Here is a 26,376-nt window from a genome sequence, read left to right as displayed (position 1 = left end):
TTCTGCCGTTCCCCATCAGATCCGTTTTTGAGTCATGGGGAATCAGAACTGGTCCCCTTTCCAAATGTGGCCACAACATGGATTTTCATAAAGGCATTATAATCATGTATTAGCGGTGTGGTTTTCAGCCCCCTCGCTAATGTTTCCAAGCATGGAATTTGCCACACCTTCCGCGTTTTGATCCAGAGGGCGATAGCATGCCCGTAGATAGCACATTTCTTTTCAGTCCTTGTATCGTCACCCACAATGTTTCTGTGGAGGGCTCCGATCCTCCTGGGTTTTCTAGCTTGTTGGATTCTATCCCTTCTTTAACATACAGTGCCACTCCACCCCCCAATCCTCTTCTTCCTGTCCTTTCTGTAGAGTTTGTACCCAGGAATAACTGTGCCCCACTGGGTCTCACCATTCCACCCGGTCTCCGTTATGCCCACCCTATCGATGTTTTCATTAGCAACTAAGCACTCCAGCTCGCCCATCTTGGCTTGGAGGCTTCTGGCATTGGTATATAAACACTGGTACGCCGAGTTGCTTACCTGGTGCATGCTATCTCCCTTACTGTCATTTGACCTTTCTGACCAGCTGTTATGTGCTTCCGTCTGCTCTGTTCATGGCTCTACTCTGTCCACTTCTAGTTTACCTGAAACGTTTGTACCCTCACACTGTAGGGGATTTTGCTTGCCGAACCAGATACACTGGGAATCACCACCCATTGTCTGGAGGGATGCTTAGTTTCTCCTTCCTTCCTTCCTTGTAGGCATCAAAGCAACAAGCAGAGATCTCCCCCATCTCTGGAGAAAACCCCGGCTACAGAGGGGAAGAGCTGGGAGCTGCTGAGTGAGGCCCATCCGAGGGCAGATGGATCCCACCTTCTAAGAGGTGAGCTGCTGTGACTGCCTGAGGAATACGGGGGTGGGGGGTGGGATTGTGGCTGTAGCAATGGGGGAGGATATTTCATGCACTGATGTGCCTCATGTAAAAGACAACACTTCGGGGCATTTGATTTAAACCTACAAAACTGTTCGCAGTGGCCAGGGCAGCTAGGTTGACCTTAGACACAGCATCACAGAAGGGGTCTTGGAGGTCTTAGAGGTCTTAGTCCAGCCCTTTCCTCAGGACAGGAATTTGCAACAGCATCCTGAACAGATGGCCATCCAGCCCATTTGGAAATCTTCATGAAGGAAAGCATGAGGCAGACTCTTCTGCCATCCGACCTTTCTAACCGTTAGGAAATCCTTCCTAGTGTCCTGCCTGAATCTGCTTCCTTGTCACTTCCACCCATTTTGGCATAGTGTCCCGCTGTCCATCACACCTTACAGCTGGGAAATCCTTCCTAAGGCCTTGCTTAAATCGGCTTCCTGCCATTTCAACCCCTTGGACCTGCTCTCAAGAGGCCCGATAATTCGAAACACAGAGATCCAAGGTGGATGAGAGCATCAGACGCAGATAGGAAGGTAGGATACTGCCGCATACCGAGTCAGACCCTTGGTCCGTCTAGCTCAGGGTTGTCTACACGGACTGGCAGTGGCTTAAGGTTGCAGTCAGGAGTCTCTCTCAGCCAGGGAGGGAACTTGGATCCTCTTCCCGGAGCAGCTCTACCCACTAACAGGAATATCTTACAGTGCTCGCACATGTAGTCTCCCATTCAAATGCAAACCAGGGTGGAGCCTGCTTATCCAAGGGGACAGGTCATGCTTGCTTCCACAAGACAGGCCCTCCTTCCGTCTAGCTCAGTCTTGTCTACTCTGGCAGCAGTTCTCCAGGGGGCTTTCTGGACCTGGGACCTTCTGCGTGCAACACAAGTGCTTTGCCACTCAGCCATCTGCCTTCCCTACGGGACTTCCTTCCAACAGTGGATGTTGTCCATCTGGAGTCTGCTGCTTTCATCTGAAGACGCATACCCAGAGCTATATTAGGTTCAGCAGCACATCAGGGAAATTGTGACCCTGAACAGGCACAGGGTGGGGGGGAAATTCACCAGACAGGAGCAAGGAGGGTTTCCCGTGGATATTTCTGCGCGCCCAGAAACACCAGCGTTGACAGCAAACAGCGGGTCTTAAAAATTGAAATCTGACACACACGTTTGTCGTATTGCCAAAGCAGAAAGGAAACAACACACCGAGTGGGTCCTGCTTCCATTTCAGGGCTGAGTTTTGAAGCCGGGCTTGGAATGGAAGGTTCCCAGCTCGAGCTACCAGACCCAGGCACTAAACGCTTCCTTTCCCCGTCCTTGGGGAAGCTTCCCTTTCCGGTTGGCCTACTTCGTCCAGCCCGTGCGTAGCTCAAGGATCTAGTCTCCAGTCTGTGCTCTCTTGTTTCATCCTCAGTTCCTTGGCCTTGCTAGCTCCACCACCCTCCACTCTCTCTGCACCTTCCATACCTGCTGGGGTCGCCTTCCTACCTCAGCTGACCTTTCTGACCTGGGTATTTGCCTCACCTCTTAATTCAGGGCCTCATAACTTCAGCCCTGCAGCTGTTCTTGGACTACAGTGCCCACCATCCCCAGGCAGGGTGGCCAGCCGTCAGGGCATTGATGGGCATTGCAGTCAGACACCTGCAGGAGGGCCGAAGTTCTACAGCCCTGAGTACGGCCGTGCCTCATCATAGGTTTTAACCCTAACCTTTTGTTGGGAAAGACCAGACTGGACAAAGATCTTCTTTCCCTACCCCGGGAGGCCCTGATCCACAGGGGGCTATGAGATTCTTCCAGTGCATAACAGGCACAGCTGAATATTTCACCGGGTGCCTTGAAATGCCATAGTTTACAGTATCCACTGCCATTCTTTGATCAACATTCCCAGGGCCGAATGACAGATGAGTTCTAATAAAAGAAGCTCCCCCCCACCCAAACTGTCTACAAGCTCCAGCCAGTCATTGGCTGAGTTTCTATGATGTCACAGAATGTTTGGAAGCCTTCTAGCTGCCGAGGGGCAGTGGTGGGATGTTGAAAATTAGGGTGGCCGCTGTGCGGGAAAATGAAGGGTCAGTTTGGCTGAGGGCTGTGTTTCATGAAGGCTTGGGCTGTGGAGTTCTGGGGTCCTACATGGTCAAGGAACGAGAAAGTGAGGTGGAGTAGGGAGAACATTTATGCAAGACCAAGGTCCAGGAGAAGCTGCATCCTATTGGGTGCAGTCAAGGGCTGAATTTCACACCATAGTTCCAAACCACTTCCCAGGGGCCAAGTCTCTCATTTAAAAAAAATATTTTTTTTTTAAATCCAAGATGTCTGTAAAATTAGGCCAGCAGCCAGGCTAAGCCTTTAGCTGTCTTCCGTCCAATCTTCCTCCATGGCATTGGATCCCTCTTGAAAGAGGGCGAGGAACTTTTGCTTGGGCACCTTGAGTGGAATGCACCCAAAGCCAAACGCCCCGTAATTGGGGTCGGGCAAACTGGCCTCGCACTGGGTCCAGTCAGACTGGCCCAGCGCCCAGTAATGGATCGCACTGGAGTAGCAGTCGTTGCTGTCCCCCCCAAAGACGTAAATCCTCTTCTGCCAGCAAGCCACGCCTGGATAAGAGATCGCCAGGGGGAGTGCTGGCACCTGGATCGCTTGGTTGACCTGGCCGTCTCGGAGGAGGCACACAGAGCGCCCGGTGAAATGCCGGCTGCCCTGGGGGTTGTTCCCAGAGAGCCCCCCTACAACGAAGATGCAGTCGTCCAGCGTGACGGCGCTGGCCTCGTAGAAGTCCAGCATCATGCAGATGTGGGACCAGGCCTGGGCCGCAATGTCGTAGACCAGGATTCCCTGGTGGGGGATTGGGAGGAACGGGTCCCCCATGTCCATCTCTCCACCAATGAGATACAATCTGCTCCTCAGAGCGGTGTAGGCAAAATAACTCACAGCAAAGGGGAGGCTGGAGATGGTGGCCCACTCCTCATGCTCCAGGTCAAAGCTTTCCGCGCCGACCAGGGTCCCTGAGTTGTCCCACCCGCCAGCAACGTACAGCCTCTTCTTCCACCGGAGGAAGGCGTGCCAAGCGCGGGCCGTGGACATGGAGGGCAGCTGGGACCAGCGCCCCTCCAGCGCGTCGTACACGAGCAGGTTGTCCGAATAGGAGCCGTCCAAGTGCTGCCCGCCGGCGACACAAAGCTTGTGGCCCATGGAGACGCAGCTGGGGGAGGTCAGCGATTTCAGGTCAGGCAGCTGCTCCCAATCCTCGGTGGCCGGGTCGAAGAAGTGCACGTGGGAATCCAGCTCCTCGTCCCCCAGGCTCACCTCGCTCCACTTCGGGAGGCCCACGCACACCACCCCCTCGTGGTACATGCCGCTCCGCAGGCCCCCGCTGGCCCCCAGCCGTTCCTTGGCGCTCAGCTCCTCCCACGGCAAGCACACCTGCTGCTGCTCGCATCGCTCGGCTGCGTCGGCTCAGACCTCTGCCAGCTCCTCCGGGGTCAGGAGGGGAAGACGGATGTAGCCCAGTAGCTCGGCCAGCCTTCGGAGGCACCCGGCAGGGTCGTGCCCCACCCAGTGGCGGACGGCCTTGTAGACGGCCAGCTCGGAGTCCACCGCCAGGCTGTCGGAGGCAAGGATGCTGGCCAGGACGCTGAAGTCCAGGGTGAGGAAGGTGGCGAGCTTCACCACCTCCTCGAAGTGGGAAGTCACATGGCACAGGGTGGAGCGGAGCAGAGGGCGGTGGTTGTGGGAGTGTGCCAGCACGTAGAGGTCCAGGCAGTTCTTCATGGAAATCCTCTCCGTCAGGAATCTACAAGGAGTCACAAGAGAGGCCTTAATCTCCTCTCCTCCTGTCTTGGGGTCTCGTCCCATGTCACCCCACCCCATGCCTGGAATAGAAACACCCCTGATTAGAAATTAGGGTTGTCCTCATGCGCCTAAACGGTGTCGGAGGAGTGCCAGGGCAGGGCAGGGGAGACGGGCGCCCACCCAATCGGCGGTCATGTATTTGCAAAGATCAAGGTTGGGGGAGTGGAGAGTGATGGCATGAGCAGGAGGGGACGGGCATCACAGAATCCCTCCCCAGCATTTTATCAAGGGGGGAGGACACACTTTCTCTGTGCTATCACCCCTTCTTGATCCCTGCCCCCAAACGATTGGGGTCAAATTGCAGCCATTTTTGCACAGAGGAAAGGGTCAGGGCTAGGGCAATGAGCAACAAATGTCTGCCCTCTCCCCGTGGAAGACTCTTTGGAGGCCATTCCTACCAATGTTCATTCCCCTCTGAAAAGATCAGTAGAGCTGTAGAGCTGGGTTTTTTTCCGGTGGGGTCCCCCCACCCTTGTATTTCAAAACACTTAAAACACCATGGTGAATTTGACCGCTGCAGGCTCAGACGCCTTTCCAGGAGGTCAGGATCCAGGTGTCCAGGCTTACCTGCCGACAATCTCCAGGGCAGGTGAAATCTGGAGACTGCTGGCTGCCGTGAATACCTGCTCTGCTTCTTCTGCCAAGTACAGCAATTCCCCTGTGTAGATGTAATCCAAAGAGGCTCCGGAGGGAGGCGGTGGATAAATCCTTGAGCACAACTTCCCTTTCCCGAGACTCCTTGAAGGAGCTGGTGAACATGCGCTGGAAGAAGAGGCTGACGGAAGCCAAGAGTGCCCTAGAGGGAAAGAGACGGTGAGGGCATTAGCCTGCCCCAGCGATGGCCCTGTGCTCCAAGACACTCTTCAGCAGGTGACTGTCTCTGTCCCACCCTCCCAAAAGCATGTCGGCAGTGCGCCCCACCTGTGACAAGGGAACTGCCTTCCTTCAGCCACCAGGGTGACGTCGCAGAGCTGTTGAGTCTGATATAACTGCTTGATGCCTGCAGGGATGGGAAAAGAGGATGCTAAAGGAGCGAGCATGGACTGCCCCCTTTGCTAAGCAGGATTTGTCTTGGTTTGCATTTGGATGGGTTGCGGCATGTGAGTGAAGTCTGCTGTAAGATATGCTCAGGGGACAGGGCTGCCACTCAGTAGCAAAACGTCTGCTTTGCATGCAGAAGGTCCCAGATTCAATCCCTATCAGCCTTTCTAGAGCCGCTGCCAGTCAGTGTAGACCGTCCTGAGCTGGATGGACCCAAGGTCCGACTGCATGTAAGGCAGGGATTCCTCTGTTCCTATCAGGGATGGAGCCATCGCTCAGGGTAGAGCGTCTGCTTTGCACGTCCCTGGTTCAATCCCTGGTGGCCTCTCCGGATAGGGCTGGGAGAAGGCTCCTTCCCCAAACCTTGGAGAGCTGCTGCCGCTCAGTGTAGGCAAACCTGAGCTAGGTGGACCCAGGATCTGACTTGGTATCCAGCAGCTTCCCATGATGGCAAAGCAACGTGTTTCCTATCCAAGCAGCACTTCCAGAGTGCAGGCAGAAAACTTTTAAAGATTTGCATATCTCTACGAGCCTGCAGCAGTGTGGAGTGTTTGGCAGTTCCCCCACCCCACCCCATATTAGACTGCATACCGTGTGGGCCAGTATTCCACGTGAGGTCTGGCCCTCGCAGAACAAAGTGGAATAGTGACATCTCGCGATCGGGATGCAATGCCTCTGTTAATGCCGCCAATAATTCCTTTTGCTTTTTAAGCTTGATCTTGATTTACCCTTACCCTAAGCCAGCTAATTTCCCCGCACAGCGGAGAAATGACTTGCCTAGCAAGCCAGGGGTTGCTGGTTCGAATCCCCGTTGGCATGTTCCCCAGACTATGGGAAACACCTCTATCAGGCAGCAGCGATATAGGAAGGTGCTGAAAGGCATCATCTCATGCTGTGCGGGAGATGGCCATGGTCAACCCCTCCTGTATTCTACCAAAGACAACCACAGGGCTCTGTGGTTGCCACGGCTCGACAACCGACTCGACGGCGCACTTTCCCTTACCCTTACCCTGCCAAATGCAGTTTCTCAGACTGGGGGGCTCGGTTTGGACACCTTCTTCTTCCATTTCTCTGTCCCTCGGTGGGAGTCTGCAGTCTTAAGCATTGGGGCTGCCCAGTGACTGGAGCTGCCTTCCTGGGAATGAAGAGTTTCAACCATCACTGTTGGAATTATTTGGGGGACAGGGGACTGCATTAATCCTGCTATCTCCATACACGTATACACCATGAAGTCCAGGAATAAATCTCCTCCAGGATCAAATTACGTTAAGCACCTTAGTAAAGCTGACATCCGGTGGGCCCTTGGAACTTACTGGGTGACTCTGGGCCAGTCACTTCTCTCTCAGCCTAACCTACCTCATAGGCTTGTTGTGAGGATAAATATAGCCCTGAGCCATTTTTGGAAGGGTGCTATAGGAATCTAATTAATTAATTAATTAATTAAATACACCAATCTGGTGTATTCCTGGGAGGAAGAGCAGGATATAAGTATAAAAAGTGAAATTAAAATGCTACAGGGTTTCCCCAACCTTGTTTCCCCAGCAGTGTTCCCTGTAGCAGGGGTGCCCAGAAGTTGCTGACTGCAACTCCCATGATCCCCAGCCAAAGGCCATTGCAGCTGAGGAGCTGCAGTCAACAACATCTGGGAATCCCTGTTACTGGGAACACTGGTCTCCAGATCAAGGTTGTGTCATGTGACATGGGGTTCCATAGGGCAGCCAAGATGTGCTCCCCTGGATTGGGACGCAGCAGCCCAGTGGCTGTAGCCCCCTGCCTCATTTCCACCCCGATGTCTGGCTGGGGGGGGAGTGGGGGGCAAAACCCTACTGCCATGGCAACTGGAGAAACCCCAAAGATCTCTCAAGGAGTGGGAGCCTCATGGGAGGACCAGAAAGAGGAAGCAGGCAGAGGGGAAAGAGTTAAACGAAGCTCCCTCACCCACCAGCGTGGCTGGCTCTTTCTGCTTAGCTTGTGGAACCAGAAGGCTGAAGAGGGAAAACCAAGGCGCTCATCTTCAAGGGCAGCTGGCTATTTTCAGGGGGGTCTGAGCCCTGTGGGGGGGGGCTTACTTCCCGCACCCCCTTCCCCTCAGCAGCCGTGGCGGCACCATCCTTGAAGGAAGTGGCTTGCGCGGCTAGCGCCCCTCAGGAAAGGAGTGCCCAGTAGCATCTCCTCCTGGATGTTTCTCTGGCGCTTAGCAACCGCCTCCCTGCCCCAGAACATCTCCTAGCAACCAGCTGTGGAACACTCAGGCAGGCTGTGGAAGGCCAGAGGGAGGGAGGGAGGGGAGGACGACCGATGGGCCCCCTTCTAGGACCAGGGTTTCTGTGGTGCAGGACTTAGGGCTGCCTCCCTCCCTCCCTCCAAGAGCCCAGCCTCAAGCAGTTGTGGGAATACAGCCACACTAGACAGAGATGGGGTCATGAAGTGAAGTCAGGGGGGCCCATGGCTGCCTCTCCAAGAAGAGAGGAGAGCTGGTCTGGTGGGGGCCAGCATGACTTGTCCCCTTCACTAAGCATGGTCTGCCCTGGTTTGCATTTGAATGGGAGACTGGAAGTGTGAGCACTGTAAGATATTCCCCTCAGGGGATGAAGCTGCTCTGGGAAGAGCATCTAGTTTCCAAGTTCCTTCCTTGGTGGCATCTCCAAGAGAGGACTGAGAGAGACTCCTGCCTGCAACCTTGGAGAAGCCGCTGCCAGTGTGTAGACAGTACTGAGCTAAATGGACCAAGGGTCTGACTCAGTATACGGCAGCTTCCTCTGTCCCAATTTTCTCTGAAGGGTACTGTGAACTTCCAAGGCCCAATTTATGATGCTTAGAGCTGCTCCAACTCCAAAACAGATTTGGGCATCTCTGAATCAGAGTTGATGCTGTTGTTGTTGTTATCTATAGCCACCCCATAACAATGGTTCTCTGGACAGCCCACAAAATAAAATTTAAAAACAATGTTTATTTATGGATTACTCTTTTTATTTATCATATTTACATACTGCCCCATATTTAATCTCTGGGTGGTTTACAATTAAAGCATAGTTAAAACAGACACAATGGACACCATATATACACAACATACCATTGAGTGGCCAATGCCAGCGTGGATTAGACACTCCTAATCATGGGAAACCGCTAATTGGGGCGGGTGGGTGCTCCGCCTCTCGGAGGGGATTTTCTGCTTGCTCCAAACCCCAAGGAGCCGCAGAAATCCTGCTGTCCGTTCCCATTGCTCTCCGCATCAGCTAGACAAGCCCTACTGGCTGCTTTCGAAGAACAAAAGGGAGCAGGGGTACAACCAAGGGTTATAATTAAACAATCAGCAGCCACTTAATGGAAGGTGGATTCAGCAGGAGATCAGAATTCTTGCGCTGGCATGACAGAACAGCAGGCGGGAGTAGAGTCTGCAAACAGATCAAAAGAGGCACCTGCAACGATGCACAACTTTGGCCCTCCTGCAGAGGCTGGACTACAACTCCCATCATCCCTGACTGAGGGCCACTGTGGTGGTGGGGTGATGGGAGTTTTAGTCCCAAAACAGCTGGAGGGCCGAAGTTGTGCAGCCTTGCTCTAGAGCAGAAGTTTTCATTATTGGGATTGTGACTCAGAGCTAGGTCGGATACTCTGCGCTGGGTCTCTCTTGCTAATCAAAATGCTAATTAAAATAAAGAGCCAACCTTACAGTAGCGAGCATGAATTGTCCCCCCTTGCTAAGCAGGGTTCACCTTGGTTTGCATTTGGATGTGTTTCTACATGTGAGCGCTATAAGATATTCCTTTGAGAGGATGGGGCTGTTTGCCCAGCAGAAGAGCTTCTGGTTTGCAATCAGGAGGTCCCAGGTTCAATCCCTGGCAGCATCTCCAGATAGGGCTGAGAGAGAGAGACTCCTGCCTGAAACTTTAGAGAAGCTGCTGCCAGTCAGTGTTGACAATACTTAGCCAGGTGGACCAATGGTCTGACTCAGCAGACAGCAGCTTCTTTGGGAATGTGGACATAGTTCAGTGATAGAACATCTGCTTGCATGCAGAACGATCCTACATCCAATCCCTGGCAGCATCTGCAGTTAGGGCTGCACAAGACTCCTGCCTGAAGCCTTGGAGAAGCCGCTGCCAGTCAGTGTAGACAACCGTGAGCTAGACAGACCAGTGCTCTGATGTATGCCTCTCAGTGTTCCACCCTCGATATGCTTCCAGACAGTAGCCAAAAGCCTGCTTTCCTCCATCGTAGAAATTAGCCGGCACTTGTTGGCCAGGAACATAGGAAGCTGCCATATACTGAGTCAGGCCCTTGGTCCATCTGGCTCAGTATTGTCTACCCAGACTGGCAGCGGCATCTCCAAGGTTGCAGGCAGGAGTCTCTCTCAGCCTGTTCTTGGAGATGCTGCCAGGCAGGGAACTTAGGACCTTCAGCTCTTCCCAGAGCGGCTCCATTATCCCCTGAGAGGGAATCTCTTCCAGTGCTCACACTTCTAGTCTTCCATTCATATGCAACCATAGTGGACCCTGCTTAGCTAAGGGGACACGTGATGCTTGCGACCACAAGACCAGCTCTCCTCCATAAAAAAAAATCTTGCATCTCTTCACCAGGGCTGGAGGTGCTGTCTGGCCACGTGTGCCCGCCAAGAGATAGATGGCATGTCACATCCCCAGATTAAAATGTATCGGGAGCTGTCCGGCACCTGGCGTTCCTGACGCACGCGACGTGTCTTCAGTTAAAGGGATCTGCACAGGTTGATGCCTTGGGAGTCTGAGGCTATGTACAGCTCCCCTCTCACTGGCACCCTGGGGGTTGTCAAGGGGGCAGCTGACACCAAGAGTTAGCAAGTCTCATCCGGGCTGTGAGCCTGGATTCTTCATGCCTTGTGGTGGCAGGCACCCAGTCTCCCCCTCTGACACATAAATCTAAATAAATCTGCATGGAAAGGAATGAATTTGGGCACTGTGCACACCAAGGCATATTAAATTCCGCTGTGGTGGGGAGATGCTAGGACAGCCTGTCTAATGAGCCCTGAGGACAAAAACCTTCACAGAAGCATGTTCCCTATTTGATTCCAGTTCCCCTGTTGGGCGTTTGCCAAATGCCGGTGAAAGGGGCTGGCGCTTAAAGACGGAGTCGCTGCAGAGACAGGAAAGACTTGAAGCTTAGGGGGCAAAGCATGGATTGTCCCCTTTGCTAAGCAGGGATCACCTTGGTTTGTATTTGGGTGGGTGGCTACACGTGAACGCTGTAAGATCTAGAGCATCTGCCTTGCCGGCAGGAGGTCCTCAAGTCAGCCCGGGAGAGGTAGGGCTGGAAAAGGCTCCTGCCTGAAATACTGGAGATCTGCTGCCAGTCGGTGTAAACAGTTCTGAGCTTGGTGGAGAAATGACTTGATTCAGTAGGCAGCAGCTTCCTACATTCCAACGCAATGTTTGTGTCAGACCCTTGGTCCAGCTGGCTCAGTAGTGTCTACACTGACTGGCAATGGCTTCTCTAAAGTTTCAGGCAGGAGTCTTTCCCAGCCCTGCTTGGAAATGCTGCCAGGGATTGAAACTGGGACCTGTTTTGTTTTCTACCCACAGGACCAAGGGTCTGACTCGGTTTTCAGGCAGCTTCCTATGTTCCTGTGAGAACCTCTAAATGTCACGGAGAATGCAAAGTGGGGAAAGAAATCCTCCCCATTCCAGGAGGTGTCATCCCTCTGTGTTAAAATATTTATCTTTTTTTTTCTTTTAGACATATGGTTATGTTTTAAAATATTTAGGACATCTCCCCTTTTTGAGCTCTGCTATGCTCTTGGATGCTTTCAGCACCACAAGGCTCTGGACAGCTCCCACTCTGGTTAGCCGCAGGTTCAAATCAAGTCGGAAGTATTTGTAGATATGATATGCCCAACGCATTTATGAATAAACTAGTGGTTTTGTAGCCCGTTGGATAACGGGCGCTAGGGGAGCTCTGCGCTCCAGACCACCGCCGCCATTACCCCTCCCGCCCGCGGCTCTGGCCGGGCCCGCCACTCACCGCCGCCCGCGGCTCCGGCCTGGTCCACCGCTGCCCGGGCCCACCGCCGCATTCTTCTCCGCCGCCTCGTCCGGTGAGCATCCTGGGCGGCCAGAAGCGGCCGCCCTGAAGAAGCCGGGTAAGCGGCAGCACGGCCAGGCCTCGGCCATGGCTCTGCCGCCTCCTTGGCCGCGCCGTCTCCTCTGGCCGAGGCGGCGGCTTTGCCGCCGCCTCGGCCAGTGTCCCCTGCCGCCGCTTACCCGGCTTCTTCGGGGCGGCCGCTTCTGGCCGCCCAAGATGGCTGCCGGGTGCTGGCGGTCCTGGCTCCCTGGCTCTGTTCTGGCCATGCGCTTCGCGCATGCCCAGAAGAGGCCAGGGAGGCACGGACACACACTTGGTGTCCGTCCACGGACGGACACCAAGCGTTTTATAGATAAGGATTAAGACGCACTGGTCCTTGTACAGATCATATCTTGAGGTGGACATAGGAAGCTGCCATATACTGAGTCAGACCCTGGGTCCATCTAGCTCTGCATTGTCTACACAGACTGGCAGCGGCTTCTCCAAGGTTGCAGGCAGGAACCTCTCTTGGAGATGCTGCCAGGGAGGGAACTTGGAGCCTTCTGCAGGCAAACATGCAGGTGCTCTTCCCAGAGCAGCCCCATCCCCTGAGGGGAATCTCTCCCAGTGCTCACGCATATTGTCCTATCCAAACGCAAACCAGGGCAGACCCTGCTTAGCAAAGGGGACAGTTCATGCCTGCTACACAAGACTAATGCTTGCACCATGCTCCCTTTGGGCTCTCCGCCACTTTGGGCTTCCTTCCAAAGGGGAACAGGTGCGTTTTTCTCTCTTCTTCTTTCCTCATTTTATGCAGAGAACAGGGCCTCTGTTTGCCTGTTTCCCCGCCCTCTCCAGTCTTGCCTGGTTAAACACCTGGGCCGCTTTTCTCCTCTCATGGCCTGCCCAGAAAAGCAAACATCCTGAAATCTTCTCTTCTTGATTGAATTAGGGCACCAGATCTTTAAACACATCTTCTCTCTCCCTCCCTCCCTCCCTCTCTCTCTCTCTGCTTGCTGCAGCCTGGGGTTTTCATTACCGCTTCAGCCAAGCCAGGGCTGCTGTCGTCCCGGGAGACAGAAGCAGAAGTGGAGTGTGAGCGCAAATGCAAAGAGGGCAGGTGCAGGGTAAAGGAGAAACAGCCGAATGCGGAGAGGAGGGATAACACATCCTAGGGAGGCAGAGGATGGGATCGCTTTTTCCAGCAGGCAACTTGTGCATGCAGCTTGTGGGAGCAAGCATGACTTGCCTCTTTAGCTAAGCAGGGTCCACCCTGGTGGCATATGAAAGGGACACTAGAAGTGTGAGCCCTGTAAGATATTCCCCTTAAGGGATGCAGCTGCTCTGGGAAGAGCAGAAGGTTCCAAGTCCCCTCCCTGGCAGCATCTCCAAGATCGGGCTGGGAGAGATTCCTGCCTGCAACCTTGGATAAGCCGCTGCCAGTCTGTGAAGACAATACTGAGCTAGATAGTCTGACTCAATGGTCTGACTCAGTATATGGCAAGCTTCCTATGTCCCTATGTAAAGCAGACCACCATTTTGAGGATGGGGCCTTAGCTCACTGCTAGAGCACCTGCTTTGCATGCGGAAGGCCCCAGGCTGGGAGAGAATCCTGCCTCGAACCTTGGAGAGCTGCTGCCAGTCAGTGCAGACAATGCTGAGCTTGATGGAACAAAGGTCTGACTCAGTAGGCAGCAGCTTCCTATCTTGCTGTGAGTGTAAGAGTGAGGGCCTTCCTTCTTTGCTCACGGTGAGCACCTCACTTCCTCAGAGCAAGGCAGCTTCCTAATTTCCTATCTCCCTATCTTGCAACACAGTGACTGACTGCGTTGTGTCCAGAGACATTTTCCAGAGCGCATCCCAAAGCTGCCATGGCAAATGAGCTGTGCCTCCTAGAGTGATTAGCTCATTAGTGGAACAGCTTCCCTGGGCTCGCGGTGGGATTTCAGAAGCTAGCGGGGTGCGGGATTACAGATGTGCCCAGTCATCTCCAATTAATCTTCATCACTGCAGCAGTGCCTTGCTCCTCAGAGGAATATAGGAAGATGCCTTAAACGGAGTCAGACTCTTGGTCCATCTAGCTCAGGATTGTCTGCTCTGACCGGCAGCAGCTTCTCCAAGGTTGCAGGCAGGGAGTCTTTCCCAGCCCTACCAGGAGATGCTGCCAGGAACTAAACTTCTGCATGCAAGCAAGTAGACGATCTTATCCATTAACTATGGTCCACTCGTGGAGTAACACTGCAAAGAGCATGCAGCCCTGCAGATGTTTCTTTCTTTTTTGGTGACTCCCCCACCAAACCCCTGCCTCCGCTAGGCTCCACCACACAATTCCACCATGCAGGTTGAGAAGAGAGCAGGTCTTGTGGCAGCAGGACTTGTCCCCTTAGCTAAGCAGGGCCCTCTCTGGTTGCATATGAATGGGAGACTTGATGTGTGAGCACAGTAAGATATTCCCCTCTTAAGGGATGGGGCCGCTTTGGGAAGAGCATCTGAGGTCCCACGTTCCCTCCCTGGCAGCCTCTCCAAGATAGGGCTGAGAGAGACTCCTCCTGCCTGCAACCTTGGAGAAGCCGCTGCCAGTCTGGGTAGACAATACTGAGCTAGATGGACCAAGGGTCTGACGCAGTATATGGCAGCTTCCTATGTTCCCATGTTGAAGGAGCTAGGCTTATTTAGGCAGAAGAAGGAGTGGGGAGGCAGGGTTCAACCCACCTCCCCCCAGGCGACCACTTACAGCCTGGGTGGCATGTTACCCGTGCGCCCACATGACCAGCGCTGCTGGGAGAAGCATGCCTGAATCTCCACACTGCTCCTCGGGGCACTGGTAAACAGAGGCCAGGACTTGTTGTCCCGGCCTCCGTGAATCCCACAATGTGCCACACACACACACACCATGTTGGAGGATTTTCCCCAAGAGATGGGCCCTCTAGGCACCCATCTCTGTGTGCGGCCAGGTTAGTAGTAGCCCAGCTTGCCAGGATTAAGGGAGTGCTTATTCCCTGAACCTTGGCTAACAGCTGGGCTAGAAAGCAGGGCTAGGTGGTTGTACCCCACTGGGATGAGGCCCTTCTTACGTCCCTGGCCTGGGTTAGGCGGCGCGTGAGAAGAACAGCCTCATTCTTGGTTAAAAATAGACCTGCAGGTTGCGGCCTCGGTGTTCTGATTAGGCTCTCTCCACCACTGCACTGCGAGGTGCAGATTGTTTGGGTCTCTCGTTTTCTACCTAATTGCTGTTTTTCATTTGCGATCAAAGCCACACCGCCACCACTTCTGGTGTTGTGCCTATTTATGTGTTGGGTCTTTCTCCCAGCCTCCTTGCTGCCAATTCTTGAGTGAGCTGGCCAATTAGCATCTTGATTGTGGCACGCAGAAGTCAGGGGAAAGGCAGCCGCCGGCCGGCTGCGGAGTCCAGGGCCAGAGAGCGCCAGAAGAGGAGAGCAATTACGGCTCCCGTAGGAAGGGCCTTGTAAAGAATCCGAGCAGGAGCCTTGGAGGATGCCAGCTGCTTGCACTTCCGGACCACGGCTGTCTAAGCTGGACAGGGACCGTGATAATGGGGAAGAGAAATGTCCTCCCAACCTAATTTGGCCCTGCTTCGGTTTTGTTTTTGTGGCTCGGGCTGCGGAATTATCAGCCTGGACATTCCAGTGAGTCCAGAATGTAGCCACTTGGATTTTGCCTGGGTTCAAAAGATCAGACTGCTCCTTGACAACTTTACTGATTACCAGTTTTTTTCTGGGTTCAATTCAAGGTGGCTGTTGACCATTCAAGTCCTAAGTTGCCTGGGACCCATGCTGCCTGAAACAGAGATTCCCAGAGGTTGCTAACTACAACTTCCAACATCCCCAAACAAAGGCCATTGCTGATGCAGACGGTGGGAGTTGTAGTCAAAAACATCTGGGAATCGGGGAACAGTTCCTGGGACCAGGGGTTTTTAAGCACGATGCCTTTCCTTGCTTTCTTTCCTGAAAACTCTGCCCTGCTGCTGAGGGCTTTCTCCATCTTTCCAAAGGTATGGCAGATGTGCACCAGAGACAGGGCCTTCCCTGGGATGGCACCCAAGTTGTGGAACGCCCTCCCTAAAGACATCTTGGACCATCAAGCACCTTGGTGTGGGTTCACGCTAATGTCAGTAGCCCACATTTAACTGTATTTAACAGACCACGTTCTTCATCAATCCCACTGCCTATTAAGATCATCGGAGAAGGTCCAGTTACAGCCATCACCAATTCATTCAGTGGCAACCCAAAAATCGGGCTTTCTCTAGGGTTGCCCTGGATCTCTGGAACGCACACCCAAATGAAATCAGAACCTCCCCATCTCTGGCTGTTTCTAAGCAACTCTGGAAAATGCATCTCTTTTCACAGGCTTGTAGTTGACAATGTTTTAGAGTTTTATTGGTGGTTATTCTAATTTGCTTTGTATGATTTACGCTTTCTGTGGTGGTTGTGTTTTAATTTGCAAACACCCAGAGATTTTGTATGGGGTGGTAGATTAATGCGATAGATAGATAGATAGATAGATAGATAGATAGATAGATAGATAGATAGATAGATAGATAGACAAATAAAATAACCTAGATTTGACCGATTGTGTGGGCAGGCATAATCATAAAAGAATAAGAATAAGAAAAGCAACTTTATTTGCTAGCTGCCCCATCACAAATTGTTCTCTGGACAGCACAGCTCACAACATTAAAAATGCATTCCACTGAAACACCTAAAACACAACAAACAAATCATAACACAAAACATACAAAATACAGCAGATACAAAACATTTTATATACGAAACCCTTGTACTGGTATATGACCGAAATAAATAAATTGATTGATTGATATATACGAAACTCTTCAATACAAAACATTTTAAAACATAAAAACATTATGTTTTAACATCTCTTTTTATTTATTTATTTATTTTAAAAAGTCTGCTGTCTTCTCTCTATCTGAGGACTGAGTGAGATACCTTTAACCCTCCTCCCCTCCTCTCTGTTCCTGGCAGGGACCACGGCCAGGCCTGGCCACGCGAAGCCCCCTCCTGGATGTCTGCCTGCAACAACGGCGCCAAGATGCCCTCGCCACAGGAGGCGTTGTCGAACGGCTTCTCCCAGCCCAGCGCCTCGGGCACGTGGCACAAGCCGGAGGAGGAGGGGCGGGTGGTGGAGCCCGGCTTGGTGAAGAAAGCCCACCGGGAGATCCTGGACCACGAGCGGAAGCGACGGGTGGAACTGAAGTGCATGGAGCTGCAGGAGATGATGGAGGAGCAAGGGTGAGTGCCCGCCGGGCTCCGGGGTAGCTAGGCGAGCCGGATGAGGAGGAGGAGAAGGGGAGGAGAGCTGGCCTGGTGGTCGCGGGCATGCATGGGCCCCGTGGCTAAGCAGGGTCAGCCCTGGCTTGCATCTGGATGGGCAAGGGCATCCAAGGGCAAACGCTTGGCGAAACAGGTGTGTCTTAAGAAGGCCCTTAAAAGCAGCCAGGGAAGGGGCTGGGGAAGGTCCAGGGGAAGGGGGACACCAGCGACAATCCAGACAGTGCTGTCAGCCTCCACACAAACACACTGGCTAAAATAATGTGCAATCCACCGCTGTACAGGAGCCGGTGAACGGCTCATGCTGAATGCATCGATGTATCAGCGAGAGGAAGAGAATGCCAGTGAAACCCCGCAGTTCCTCTGGACCGGCATGTGTGTGTTTAATTAGTGATGCAGAGATGCTGTTTCCCACCTGGCGTTGTGGAGGAAGCGATTCTCTGGCTTGTTTGTGACGCCAGGTCTTTTTTTATATATATAAATTAAAAATAGGGTGGGGGGGGGAAACGAAGCTAATGAAAAGAGGGGGCCATCTGTTGTTTTACGTTTGCCCAAACTCTCTGACGTCCAGCCGCCAAGACCATAACCAGCGTTAACAGAGGTGTAACTACGGAAAATGACGCCCAGGGCAAACACTGAAATTGCGCCGCGCCCCCCCTGCCCCCAGAGCCTTTGGATGGATAGGGCGGTAGTTGTAATAAAAATAATAATAAATACAACTTACCACGTTTTTATTTGTTTTTTGTTTTTTTCTTTCCTAGCAAGAGAGAGCCTGGCCCTGCAGGAGGCAGCCGCCTGCTGCCGTGTGTGTCCTCTGAGGGGATGGCTGTGGGCGGCAGGGGAGCAAGCGGAGTCCGGAGTCCATAGCGGCGGCTGCCACCAGAGCAATGCCGAGGCCTGCTTTGTGGCCTGGCGTCGCTAATCAACTGAGATGGTGGCGGTGAGCAAGCGTCAAGAAGCAAGGTCCTTGACTTGCGGCAGCTGCCGCTGCCAGCGCAGCAGATGTAACATAGAGCATGACGCCGCGGCCTGCCGTTCAGCCCGGCATCGCACTTTGAACTGCAAGGCGCGCCTGTGCAGTTTCAAGCTTTGGCGCGCAGGCGCGCCTTGCAGTTCAGAGCGCGGCCGCCGCTATGGACTCCGGACTCCGCTTGCTCCCCCGCCGCCCACAGCCATCCCCTCGGAGGACACACACAGCAGCAGGCGGCTGCCTCCTGCAGGGCCAGGCTCTCTCTTGCTAGGAGAGAAAAAAACAAAAAATAAATAAAAACATGGTAAGTTGTATTTATTATTATTTTTATTACAACTACCGCACTATCCATCCTGGCCTCCTGCAGGGCCAGGCTCTCTCTTAAATAAATTCTTATTTAAAAAATGATTTTTTTCTGTAAGGGAGGGGATCGGCGGGGGGGTTGTGGCACTTTTTGGCACCCCCTCCTCAAGTGGCGCCCAGGGCACGTGCCCTGCCTGCCCCCTATCATTACGCCCCTGAGCGTGAATAACATGTCGGGGCAAATATTTATCTTTTCCTGACGGTTTTTCCAGCTGATGGAACGTTGTCTGGTCCCCCCGCCCCCCACACAGCCCACACACCCCGCCATGCACATTGCTTTCTGTGGTAAGGAAGTTGGTTCGTCACGGTACGCCTCCATCTAGGTTCCGCTTTTGTCCCTGTGCTAAGCAGGATTGGCCCTGGTTTGCATTTGGATGGGCAGCTACATGTGAGCACTGTAAGATGTTCCCCTTACTTATCGGGCCAGAGCTCATTGGTAGAGCATCTGCATTGCATGCAGAAGGTCCCAAGTTCCCTCCCTGGCAGCATCTCCAGGGAGGCCTGGAAGAGACGCCTGCCTGAAATCTTGGAGAAGCTGCTGCCAGTCAGTGTAGACAATCCTTAGCTAGAGGGACCAAGAGCCTGACTCAGCAGAAGGCAGCTTCCTGCTTGTATAAATTTCAGGAAGCTTCCTAGCTCATTGGCAGAGCCCCTGCTTTGCCAGCAGAAGCTCTGGGGTTCAATTCCAGGCGGCATATCCAATTTCCCTCTTTTGGGACAGGAAACCGTCATATTTGTTTATTATTTATTTGTTTGTTTCTATGTTCACCACCTTGAGAACTTGTTGATAAGTAGTATATAAACATTGGTGGCCGTCGTGGCAAAAAACAGCCCCACCACAACTGAGTTAAAGCAAGCCCCCCCACACTAAAAAAAAATCGCATTAATTACCCTTGTCCATCCTTCCCCCTGAAACCCCCCCAACTGAGAAGAAACCCCCCCTCCCAATCCTCCCAAAGAATCGGTTGGTTTAAATTTGGATCAGTGCAGGCCACGATCCGAGGCAGCCATCAAGAAAAGGGCTGCGAGAGAGGAGGCAGGATCCTGGCACCAGAGACAAGGTACTCTGAGGTCAGGGCTTTGATAAGACCTGGTGGGCAGAGATTGGCCCATGGGGGGTCAGCTGACTGGGCATTCCGGCAGGCGAACCCTGACCCCGTGACCCACCAGAGGGAGAGCAGCTGTGAAACAGAGTGAACCTGACAAGCTGCAGTCTACTGAGTCAGGCCCTTGGTCTGTCTAACGCCATAGCGTCTACACTAGCTGGCAGCAGCTCTCCCATGTTTCTTTCCCTGGAATACCGGGGATTGAACCTGGGGCTTTTTGCATGCAAAGCAGGCATTTTCTTGCTGACTAGCAACCCCTTCCCATGGGGGTAGCCCTAGTTCATATCTCTCCCTTTAAAAAGGAAGCAAGCCTCTCAGATGTCTTCTGTGCGCACGCGCGCGTGTGCACACACACACACAGAGCACCATCTGATGGTTGTAACGGCTTTGCATGCTCACTCAGCTGTTGCCGTGAGATCCTTTCCGATGCGGGATGCAAGGCCAGCCAAGAAGGAGCTGCGGCCTTAATTAAGCCACTGGAGAGAAGCAGAACAGCGGTCTGTCTCCTCCACGTTGGAGTGATCTATTAGTAATGTTATTAGAGGCGTGCTTTTTAAGTGATACTGAGCAGTCCAGGGTCAGCAGGGAACAGTGATGCTGACATTGGTCCTCAATCCCTTATTTGGCTTGGTGTTGAAAGGAACTGCGGCTTGGTGTTGAAAGAGGAAATGGGAACTAGGTATAAGTAGATAGGGGGTATGCTTAATGCTGTCAAATTATGGTTGTGCATGTTCTTGGTTCTGCTCTGCATTCAGGAGCATTTGTGGGTGGAGTTTGGTGGGCCCCGGAGAGTCAGGCCAACACGAATTGCTCTGAGATATACTGCCATGGAACCTGGAGGCTCCATCCCAAAATATCATGGCTACTATGAGATGAATCCCACTTCATCAGGCCAAGGGGCCATCTGGTCTGGCTGGTCAGAGTCCTCTGTCCAGTTCTGGACCCCACACTGTAAAAAGGACATTGATAAACTGGAACGGGTTCAGAGGTCTGGAAACTCAAGTTTATATACTGCTTTTGAACAACAAAAGGTTCTTCAAGCAGTTCACATAGAAAAAGGAAAGGAATGGTTCTCTGCCCCCAGAGGACTCCCAATCTGCAAGCAAACACCCCAGCAGCAGCCACTGGGGAGCCAGCTGCCTACGCCCCAGCAACTGGATCTCAGATATACTTCCTCTGAACATGGAGGTTCAGTTTAGCCATTCTGAGTCAGAAAGCTGTTGATAGATCTACCTTCAAGGCGTTTTCCTGCGCCACAACTCTTGTATCTCTTCCTTGATTGGTTCTGAGGACAACTTGGCCAAGATTCCAGGTTCGGTCCCTAGCAACATTTAGGCAAGGCTGGGAGAGGCTCCTGCCTGCAACCCCGGAGAAGCTGCTGCCAGTCAGTGCTGACAATAATGAGCTAGATGGACCGATGGTCTGACTCAGTAGATGGCAGCTTCCTGTGTCCCTGTGCATGGCTAGAATAAATAAAGCACGGAGCTTCACTTATTCCTCCCTCCATCCTGTCCAGCCTTCTGAAGCTGCACATTGGGAAGACACTCACAACATGAAAATATTCACTGGCTTTGAGATGTTTCTGGATAGCTGTCAGATAAAAGGAACCAGGAAGCAGCACAGAGAGAGAGAGAGAGAGAGAGAGAGAGAGAGAGAGAGAGAACAGGAAGCAACAGACTCGTTAAATCATCGCCTTTTGAAATATACATAAAAATTCAACAGGCAAATGGGAGGAAAGGAAAACCAGCTACAAATGCAGATGCTTCCCCTGAGATCATGAGCAGATTCAAATCTGGGCACTGGACTTCTGAAGTGGGTGCCCTGCGCCGTGAGCTTTGAAGTCCTGGGTTCACATCTCACCCCATCCTAGTGTGCATGCTCAAACCGTGCAGACTGCACATGGGCACTAAGGTCGTTGCTCATGGCTGTGTGTCAGATTGGAGCAAGCAAATGTGTGGTTGTCTTTTGCTTTAGAGCTGAGGGAGGCAGGGTAACCAAGGAGCTGTAAGGCAAAGGGATTCACGCCCCAATTATAGGCTTCCCACTATAGGGATGTGCAAACTGGTTCGTAACGGAACCGGTTTAACATCAAACCAGTTCGGTTCAACGGTTCGATGTCGAGCCGAACCCCCTCCCCCAGTTTGGTTTGGCATCAAGCTGAACCCCCTCACCTGTTCACAGGGTTCAAAGTAAAAAATAATTTTTTAAAAATCAACTTACCCCCTCCAGGGTGCACTGCCACGACCGCAGGGGGGGTCCTTCCAGAGGTCCCCCCTCCCTCACTGGTCTCCATTATTGCCAGAAATTGCCTGCTCAGGTGGTCTTTAGCCCGTTACAGGCCTGCCCTCCATCTCAGTGGCCATTATGGAGGCTGCTGCACATGCCCAATGGGCCTCTGTGTGGCTGGATCATGACCTTGTTACGGCTTTTACTTCCTCTAGATAGTCAAGTTTGACTGTCTTCTTGGCACTCCACCAGGCCTGTGTCCACCCCCAGTGGGCCCAATCTGAGGACATCCCTAAACCATCCAATCTGTGCAAAACCGAACAGGCCAAGTCCAGTTTGAGTCCAGTTTGGACTCTATCCGAACCAGTCCAAGCTGTTTTGTGCACACCCCTAGGCTAGCTAATGCTAATGAGACAGTCCTGTGATCCCATGCAGCAAGGCCATTCTTACGAGCTCCGGTCTCGTGTGTTAAACCTCTGGAGAGGCTATGTGCATCTCAATGCAAAAACAGGCAAATCCCACATCTTTGCTGTTGCAGATAAGTGTCTCGATCAGAGACCAGGTTTAGGAAGTATTATAATCAGATCGGGCTGGGTGTATTTTGGGACAGGGAAGATGCTGTGCACCCAGACCACACCATGTCGGTCAGGCCTGCAGTGTGACTGCAACACATCTGCTTTGGCAGACAAGTGTCCCGAACATGGTACGCCAACATGTAGGAAGTATCTATGAAAACGGAGAGAGGGGGTTTCTAACTCTTACATCTGTAGACACTGCTCCTGCGTGTAAACTGGCTGCCTGAGAGGAGGGAGGGCAGCCCGCATGATATGCGAAAAGCATGCGAGGCAGAGATTGAGACAGAGAAGCGGGGAGGAACTGGCACCCTCTTCGTGGCGCCACCTGAGATCTGGCAATCAAGGTGAACTGCTCTATTATTGAACAGCTGAGCACAGCCACAGAGCATGAAAAATTCAACACAGCTCAGACGCCGGGTCGAAGTGACTGCTGCAGCCTGCATAATACGTGCTACCTTTATGGAGGTCTCTGTGGCGGAAGGGAGGGATGCTCTTATTTCCTTGAACATCGAAGGGAGCCCTGCTGGATCAGGACAAAGGCCCAGCTGGCCCAGCACCCTCCTTCACACAGTGACCCCCATCCAGTAGCTCTAAAACGTGGGCCTCCAGATGTTGCGGTACTACAACTCCCATCATCCCCTGACATAACCAAAGGCCGTTCAGTCCCTGGCAGCCTCTCCAGGTGAGGCTGGCGAAACCTGGCCGGGAACGTTGGAGGGCCACTGCCAGACGGGGCAGACTGTACTGAGCCGGAGGGACCAAGGGCCTGACTCGAGTTGATATAAGGCTGCTTCCTATGTTCTGCTGCTCGGATGCTTGCCCTCGGATCTGAGCCGCTGGATGCAATTCACTGAGAAGATCTTCTGTACACCCTGCATTTCAGACTTCTGAAAGGGTGCCAGATTTCAGATCTGTGCGTAATTTCATTTTGGCCAAAGACCATCCTTCCCTCCCTCCCTCCCCCTTCTCTCCCTCCCTCTTTCCTTCCCCCCTCCTTCCTTCCCCTTTCCTCCATTCCTCCTTCCCCTCCCTCCTTCCTTCCTTCCCCCTCCTTCCTTCCCCCTCCCTCTCTCCCTCCCTCCTTCCTTCTCCCTCTCTCCCTACCTCCTTCCCCCTCCCTCCCTCTCTCCCTCCCTCCCTCCCTCTCTTCCTCCCTCCCTCCTTCCTTCCCCCTCCCTCTCTCCCTTCCTCTCTCTTTCCTTCCCTCCCTGTGCCTTACATGTCCATAAGTCCTGATCTGTCTTGCTGCGTCACCGCCATATGCGTGAACATGATGTCTCACATCCTTTGAAGTCAGATGAATGAGAATTATTGATGTGCTCGTTCTTAGAACTCCTACACACACACAGACGCCTGCACCCCAGGGTGCTGCCACGGAGCAGGGGACCCAGAGAGGCACTGAGCACCTCTCAGGATCAGGCACATTCTCAGGGCTAAGCATTACTCGTGAGCAGTTCTACCCATAAGGAGGCACTCTGGCCAGCAAGGCAGAGTGCCGCCATTGCTGTTCCTCTCTGACCTTGTCTCTGCAGCCTAACACAGTAAAGTGCATTTAGCTCGTGAGTGCTATGGAGGAAGAAGCGAGATACAGCCAGGGAGAGAGACGGAGCAGGTGCTTAACCACGAGAACTGAGCCCAGTGGCCACTCCCTTTCACTGCTTGCTTTTCAGACAGCAAAATAGGAAAGGGTCGTTTTAAAGATTTCCATGGGTGGTGGCATTTAATTAATTAATTAATTAATTAATTAATTAATAAGATAGCACAAGCCTGTTGTACCACTGATCTTGCTGCGAGAGCACAAAGCAAAGAGGGAGGAGGGGAAATAAAACTCACCCACTTCTCTGCTCCGCCCTCAATCTTCCACTGATGCTATAAATCAAGGAGGTATCGACCTGCCACTTCCCTCCAAGGGGAGAGAGCCTCAAGTGTGAGCAGAAATCAGCGCCCTGCTTCGGTTGTGTGGCCATAACTCAGAAGTAATGAGTTGTGAAAGCAGCACGACTCTAGTGAATCGCCCAATAAATACTAGGCCGGGCCTCCTAAGTCAATCAAGAAGGCAAACCAACGTGGCCTTTTGTCAATGGAGCCAAAGAGAAATAACCATCATCCTTGCCAGGAGGGCCGCGCACCTTCCGGCTGTATTTCCTGATATAATCTGCCCCATTCTGTCCTCTCCCCTTCTTCACTCTTCTTCATGCTACAGGAACATAGGAGGCTGCCATATACTGAGTCAGGCCATTGGTGGATCTAACTCAAGATTGTCCGCACAGACTGGCAGCGGCATCTCCATCTCTCAACCCTCTCCTGGAGATGCCAGGGAAGGAACTTGGAACCTTCTGCATACAAGCATGCAGGTGCTCTCCCCAGAACAGCCCCATCCCCTAAGGGGAATATCTTGCAGTGCTCACACACATAGCTTCTCATTCAAATGCAAACCAGGACAGATCCTGCTTAGCAAAGGGGACAATCCATGCTTGCTACCACAAGACCAGATCAACTCCCCTGTCTTCAACTTGCCCAGCAACATTTCACAAATGAAAATAGGGAGGCACTTGTAGCAACCTCTGTAGCAATATACCGCCTAGAGACGAAAGTTTGGGCAGTATATAAATGTGACAAATAAATAAATAAAATAAAATAAACCAGCTTTTATACCAAAGATCATCTTGCCATGTTTCTACCCAGCACACTGGAAGATGGAGAGAACATTGTTATAGAGATGTGCATGAAAGGGAGTTTTCAATTTGTTTTGAATTCAAATCAAATTCTGAAAATTCGTTCCGAATTAGAATCAAATTCAAATCTAGTCAGAAAATTCAAATTGCATTTGAATCACTTTGATCCTGTTTTGGTGCCTTTCTTGACCAATCAGGGGGCTTGAATTGTTTCTAAAAGGTGCCAAATGGCTCTGGAATCAAATTCGAATCAAATTTCAGAAACTCATCTTGAATTCAAATCGAATTTCCCCTTTAAGGGGTGACTCTATTTGAATTTGAATCACTCGAATCACCCACATTTGAGTCGAATCAATCTGAATTCTCATCGATTTGCACATCCCTATATTCTTATCCTTGGACAGACCTAATACATAGGAATATAGGGAGCTGCCTTATAGTCAGACTATTGGTCCAGCTAGCTCTGTATCTCCTGACTGGCAGCGGCTACTCCAAGGTTTCAGGCAGGAGCTTTTCCCAGCCCTACCTGGAGATGCTGCCAGGAATTGAACCTGAGAATCCCTGCAAAGCCAATGCTCTACCTCTGAGCTACAGTGCCATAATCTATCTTCCGAACGAACCCCAAGTCCTTCTTAAAATGCGGTAACCAGAACCAGTTTTCCAAGTGAGGTCCGGCCAGTGCAGAATGGAGTAAACTTGGTTGTTATTCACTGGTATCAAATGAAATACTAAATGAAATATATTAAAAATGGATCACATCGGTTTTCGTCCCTCAGGCATTTCCGGCGGGGGAGGGGGGGACCTAGCCCCAGCGGCACCAGAGCCTAATGGACACCATTTTGTTTACCCAGAATGCCAGTCGTTGCATCATTCCAGGGCATTGGGGGGAGTTGGGCATCAGCAGACTGTCGTCAAAACCAGCTCCATGCCACGGTCTCTGTTGCTGCACGTGCTAGAAAAAAGAGAGCATAAAAGTGTCAAAGCAAAACAAACAGAAAAACAAGGCAACAAAGGAGATTTTAATGAATGAATAGGGCAATGAATGAGATACGTAATGAAAACAAACTGAATGACAAAAGCAGGTAACAGGGCTTGGTCATGGCCAAGCCAGGAGGTTTGGGGAGAAGGAAGCCGTGGGTGTGACTGATTTTCCCTGCTTTCCTCTCTGTGTGGTGCGGCAGGTATTCTGAAGAGGAGATCCGGCAAAAAGTAGGGACCTTTCGGCAGATGCTGATGGAGAAGGAAGGCGTGCTCACCCGCGAGGACCAGCATGGGCGGCAGATGTGAGTATGGAGGACTGGGCCATGTGGAGATGAATGGGT

At 52.3% G+C, this 26,376-nt stretch overlaps 1 protein-coding gene, 1 long non-coding RNA gene and 1 pseudogene across 6 annotated transcripts in view; 1 reads left to right on the top strand and 2 right to left on the bottom strand.

The window, feature by feature from the left end:
* SRRM3 (serine/arginine repetitive matrix 3) overlaps positions 1 to 26,376 on the top strand; it is a 98,779-nt gene that overhangs the window by 23,550 nt on the left and 48,853 nt on the right. For all 5 annotated transcript variants that reach the window (XM_053274982.1, XM_053274979.1, XM_053274980.1 and 2 more), the window contains exons 2-4: positions 755 to 876; positions 16,834 to 17,100; positions 26,236 to 26,337. In XM_053274982.1, the coding sequence (XP_053130957.1) occupies positions 16,874 to 17,100; positions 26,236 to 26,337 (329 nt within the window). In that variant the 5' untranslated portion in view covers positions 755 to 876; positions 16,834 to 16,873. The remainder of the gene's footprint in view (positions 1 to 754; positions 877 to 16,833; positions 17,101 to 26,235; positions 26,338 to 26,376) is intronic.
* LOC128335984 (kelch-like protein 3) lies at positions 3,066 to 7,984 on the bottom strand (annotated as a pseudogene).
* Positions 16,450 to 18,178, bottom strand: LOC128335985 (uncharacterized). The gene is made up of 2 exons (XR_008311798.1): positions 17,864 to 18,178; positions 16,450 to 17,074 (listed from the first exon to the last, which is right to left on the bottom strand). It is a non-coding gene; the product is annotated as an uncharacterized LOC128335985 (long non-coding RNA).

This window comes from Hemicordylus capensis, chromosome 12 (assembly GCF_027244095.1).
Source record: "Hemicordylus capensis ecotype Gifberg chromosome 12, rHemCap1.1.pri, whole genome shotgun sequence".
Lineage (NCBI taxonomy): Eukaryota > Metazoa > Chordata > Lepidosauria > Squamata > Cordylidae > Hemicordylus > Hemicordylus capensis.
The sequence above is the reverse complement of the archived record's forward strand: the minus strand, read 5'-3'. Positions and strand labels throughout refer to the sequence as shown.